General features: G+C 37.5%; 1 protein-coding gene across 3 annotated transcripts in view; it reads left to right on the forward strand.

Annotated features, from left to right (window-relative positions):
• LOC137997802 (mucin-5AC-like) overlaps positions 1–5000 on the forward strand; it is a 21482-nt gene that overhangs the window by 13094 nt on the left and 3388 nt on the right. For 2 of the 3 annotated variants that reach the window (XM_068844058.1, XM_068844067.1), the window contains exon 2: positions 3138–3410. In XM_068844058.1, coding sequence (XP_068700159.1) covers positions 3138–3410 — 273 coding nt within the window. Of the gene's footprint in view, positions 1–471; positions 521–3137; positions 3411–5000 lie in introns of all 3 variants that reach the window. The other variant, XR_011122604.1, reaches the window with a different exon arrangement.

Below are 5000 nucleotides of genomic sequence, written 5' to 3' on the forward strand. Positions count from 1 at the left end.
AAACATTAAATTTTCATACGAAAACTACGTCCATAGACATAGGAATCTCTGCATCTTCTAACTAACCTGATCAATGCATATAAACATCTATGATCAATGGATATAAACATATATGTATCTCTTCTTTAGTTGTCTTGTCCCAATGACAAGGAATTCCGTCTTTTTATCATTCATAGATAATTTATCCCTTGATAACCAGACTCTAATGTCCTGCACACACAGTTCCATAGCTTCAGTTTCAGTGCGTCATCTTCACCATGATTGTCGTTTGGACGAAAAGATAGATGTAATTGAGTGTCATCGTCACAGCAATGTACACTTGTTAGATGCACGTCTATTACATTGAAAAGTTCGCTTGCGTATAACATAAACAATAATGGACCCAAGCAAGAACTTGGGAACTCCCCATCTCAGGTCAAACTTCTCAGAAACCGATCCCTGTACTGAGACATGCTGTGATCTTCCTTCCAGATAAGATTTAAACCAATTCAACACTACCCTATTTGTGCCAAACTTGGTGGTAAGTCTTTTTATAAGGATATCGTGGTCAACTGTATCAAAGGCTGCACTGAGATCTAAAAGAACAAGTACCGTGACGTGCTGTTTGTTCGTAGTTAGGAGGATGTCATTCACAATTTTAAGTAAAGCAGTTTCGGTCTTAATTGTTTTGAGAACTTCGGAGCGATTTTGCTCTCTTTAATGCTCGGTGACCCCCATTTTTTTTCCGTAGGTCACTTCCTTTCCTGATTTTGTCCATTTTAACAACAACAACAAAAAAATCTGTAGGTGAGAAGCTACAAATATTTCGCCTTTTATGCTCTCGTGCGACCAAAGTTTTCTTTCTTAGACTAATATGTATCATTTTTCAAGGTCTATTTCACCTCAGAAAAAGGCAGCTACAAAAGTTTATTTAGTTATGCTGAATTGAGTACGTTTACCTGATTAGCTTATTTTTCTTGCTGACAGTTGTAAGCTAAGATCGTCTTAAAATAACACAAGCGTCTAAAAATGCACCTTATCTCAGAAACGAGCATGGTGAGCCCCCCCCCCCCCCTTTCTTTTTTTGTCCGCAAAAGAAAATTATTACCTTTCTGCTTGGCAAGTTTAAAAAAAATCTGTTCGTGGAAACATTTTGGGCGCGAACGTGCTCGCGTCAGGTCATGATTCAAAATGGGTCACCTGAAATAAACAAATACCGCTAATTTCGCTCACCTTTCTCCTAATTCCTATATATATGGAATATAAATAGACATCTCCTATTCACGAAAACTACGAAAATTCTACACAAACAAGTTAATGGTCACTTAAAATCCGTTTCTGTTGGGCTGTAGCTCCACTCGCGCGCGGGCTCGAGTGGGCGGGTGACGCATGCGTACTTTTTTTCTGATTTTACAACTTTACTCGTTTACATCTCTGCTTCCGGACAGTGAATTTTTTTCATTTCTTGCATGTTAGCTTAGATTAATTTAAAACATTTGTCATTCAAATTAACAAAAAAATTAGAGACGTTTCAAAAAAGCTGATTTTTGTGGGAAAAACTGGCCTGCAGATCTTGTTGAATTTTAAATATTTTAGAGATTATTTCTAACATTATCTGGTAACGCTGAATGGGAAGATGTCACCATCCCGTTTTTTCAAAAAAGACAATGTAAAAATAATGTTGCTTTTAAGGCTCAAAGAAATGCCTTATATCGTAGCCATGGTAACAATATTTTGGAGGAAAATGTGACGTGAGAAATCTATGATGGGTTCTTTAAGCCCTGGCCAAATTCTTGAAGTGATTACCCTAAAAAAGAAAAATTAAGATGAAATGCAAAATCACTACAGGTCAGCCTGCAACTTCCATCAAATTAATGCTTCATCCACCCCATGAATGAGCTAAAAAAAGAAAGGTAAAGTGTTGCTTCTTGGGGTCAAGCATGGACTCTGAAAAAGTGGGCGCCATTTTCAAAAAATATAATTTAATGTGCAAAGTAATATAAATGTAATGCAAACTTCAGAACGTTCTTAATCGCTTTGATAGTACAATGACGTTTAATTCACCTTCCGAGTTCAAATCGGTGTCAGATTACAAAAAAGTCTTTTCATGTTGCTAAAAACACTTCCTGCGGGATATGGCAATTTACAAAAATAAAAAACAAGTATTGCAATTTGTGATTATGAAGAAAAAACTCAACCATGATGAACAATTATTGTTCATTGTGGTGCCACAGGCATCCCAAGGAATTAATATCTTTTCTGATTTGGTGCAATGGTCCTGTTTAAATGTGATGCCTTGTACGAATGCACCCCTTTATTGCAAAGAACATCTAAACTGAAGTTGGGCTAGCAGTGCAGACTAAAGAGCACCAGAGGTATTGATCAGTTTCTCAATAATGATAATATAATAATCAACTTTATTTGAGTTGAGAAACTTTAAAATATTGTAAGCAAGAGCCAATACAACACAGATTTGATTTTAGTTGTGTACTATATTTCGGCTGGCCAAACCAGCCTTCTTCAGGTACAATGAGAGTTTACACTGGATTGCTTCTGTGTACACATATATATATATAGTAAATGGATGTTTTATCACATTTTTCCAGTATTACGTCAACATCCATTTTACTATATATATGTACATAGAAGCAATTCAATGTTAACTCTCATTGTACCTGAAGAAGGCTGGTTTGGCCAGCTGAAATTTAGTACACCACTAAATCTACGTTGTATCAGCTCTTGCTTAAAATATTTAGTTTCTCAACTTGTAATTACGCCGATCAGATCAAGCCACTGATCCAACGTACACCGACAGGAAGATTGTCCACTGTTGCTTGCTTCAAAACTCTTTATTTTAAGCATTGGAGACTGGACAGAAATAAAATCTCCTATCAAAGGCCAAAAAAGCATTAAGTTGGTTTTTGAGGAGAGGGGAAAACCAGAGTAGCGGTATGTGGAGAAAAACCTCTTGGAGCAGAGTAGTAGAGAACCAACAAAATCAACCCATGTGTGATGGGAATTGAATCCAGGCCACATTGGTGGGAGGAGAGTGCTCTTACTACTGTACCAAGTGTTAAAAATATTGTCATAGTTTATGCAAAGGCAGTAGCCAGCTATTTGCTCAGTAACCCATACTTACACACTATTATTATTTTTAGCTGCTTCTTCATATGGTACTGGAAATAATACTAGTACTATAAGTCCCTCAAGCACATCAAGTTTAATGTCTACAACGTTTATTCTTACTCCAAGCCCAACTTCAAAAAAGACAAATGCTTCAATAGCACCAACTACAAGTAGACTATCAACTACACCTGGAATTCACAGCACATCATCACCAGCTACACCTAAACTTCACAGCTCAGCAGTACCGTTGACAAATCACACCACAGCAAGACCAACAGGGCATCAAAAGCACTCTATGAAACCAGGTGAGTGATTCGTAGCTTTAGTGTCAGTGTCAGGGCAGTTTTTTTCTGTTGAGAGTGTTTAAACACTTGTATGTACATACTTCACAGATAGACAACCCTAGGGATTCGAGGCCATGTGACGGCACTATATTTGATACAGTTGTTGATCTCGTACATATTTTTTTTTTTTGTAATTTGCAATGGCTGATCGTGGCTTGGTTCAATTGATCAAGGAAAGTGTTCCATGAAAACCACAACAAAATACAAAATGTGTTTTAGTGACAGTTTTAGTGCTGTCTTGGGTGATTTGATGGGTTTTTCGGACGGTTTATGCAGCAGTTAATGTAACACCCCCCCCCCCCCCACCCCCCACCCCAACCCTAGGGATTAGGCATTCACCATGCGGGGCAATTTTAGGCCGTCTAATCCCCTGCCCTTTTGTGGAACAATTCCAGATTTTAAAGGGTTTCATAGTAGACGTTCTCAAGAGACAAAAGCTGAAACAAACGAGAGAAAGGAAAGTTTAAATATAACTTTGAACATTAAATGAAAGTTTGCTTGTTTAGTTTTATTTTTTGAATAAAAATGGTCATCAAATGTTGAAAGATACGTCTTCAACAACAAAGAAATGAGAGAACAAAATTTACACTCGTCTGTAAAATTACAATAATATGTACATTTTATCCCAGGCGGTTCTTTGAGAAAGAATCCAATGTGGCGTGCGAATGAGCTTTCATTTCATGCCGAAATTGGATCTTCTAGATTGGATCTTCGAATTTGGATTGCCTGTAATCAAATTGACCAGGCCTGCAAATAACGGCCGGTCAACGGACAATGTCCGGTCAAAAATAGGTTTTGCCCGGTCAAATCCTTAGATGGGCGGACAATTTGCCCGGTCATTTACGCTGTTAAGGAAAAAATTTAGAGTTTCAAGTTTTAAATATTTAAAAGTTCAATATTATTGGCGTTTGTGAAAAAGGAGGGCAAAGGACAGATATTTACCTACCAGACCAAGAACTTTTAATAAATGATTCGTAGTAGTCATGAAATTTTCGCTTTGTCATTCACCAAGTCGTCACCGCAAGTTAGCGGGTCTTACAGATGTGTAGCGGTCACGGGTGTGAATTACTTTATTATTAATCCGTGTGGGGTTTGTAAACATGATGACTGTGAGAAGGACAACAAAACCTCTCAGTGTCGGGGAAAGGGTCATGGCACCCTTTGTCTCCAAAATTTAAGTGTGAAAATAACAATAACAAGAAAGCAAGTTTAGATTCATTTCTCTACTTGACGACATTTCCGTGTGAATCACTTAAGCTATAAATACCGCGATTGACTAAACATTCCATTTTCCAGGCCGGGAAACAAATTCACATATGACAAATCATCTCAAACGATTGACCGCAGCTTTCATTGTGTTACGTGTCACGCATGATGCGTAGGTCGTTTAATAAAATATTTGAAAAATTCTTCTCAAACTTTGCTGAAGCAAAAATGCAGTAACCTTAGATTTAAAAGGCTCTAAGGGAAGAAATCAATCATCACTTCCGGCACGCCCCTCAGTTAGCTTGTATTATGATAAAAATCAACTAGATTGCAAGCATCAGTCAA

This window comes from Montipora foliosa, chromosome 1 (genome assembly GCF_036669935.1).
Source record: "Montipora foliosa isolate CH-2021 chromosome 1, ASM3666993v2, whole genome shotgun sequence".
In the NCBI taxonomy this organism is placed as follows: Eukaryota; Metazoa; Cnidaria; class Anthozoa; order Scleractinia; family Acroporidae; genus Montipora; species Montipora foliosa.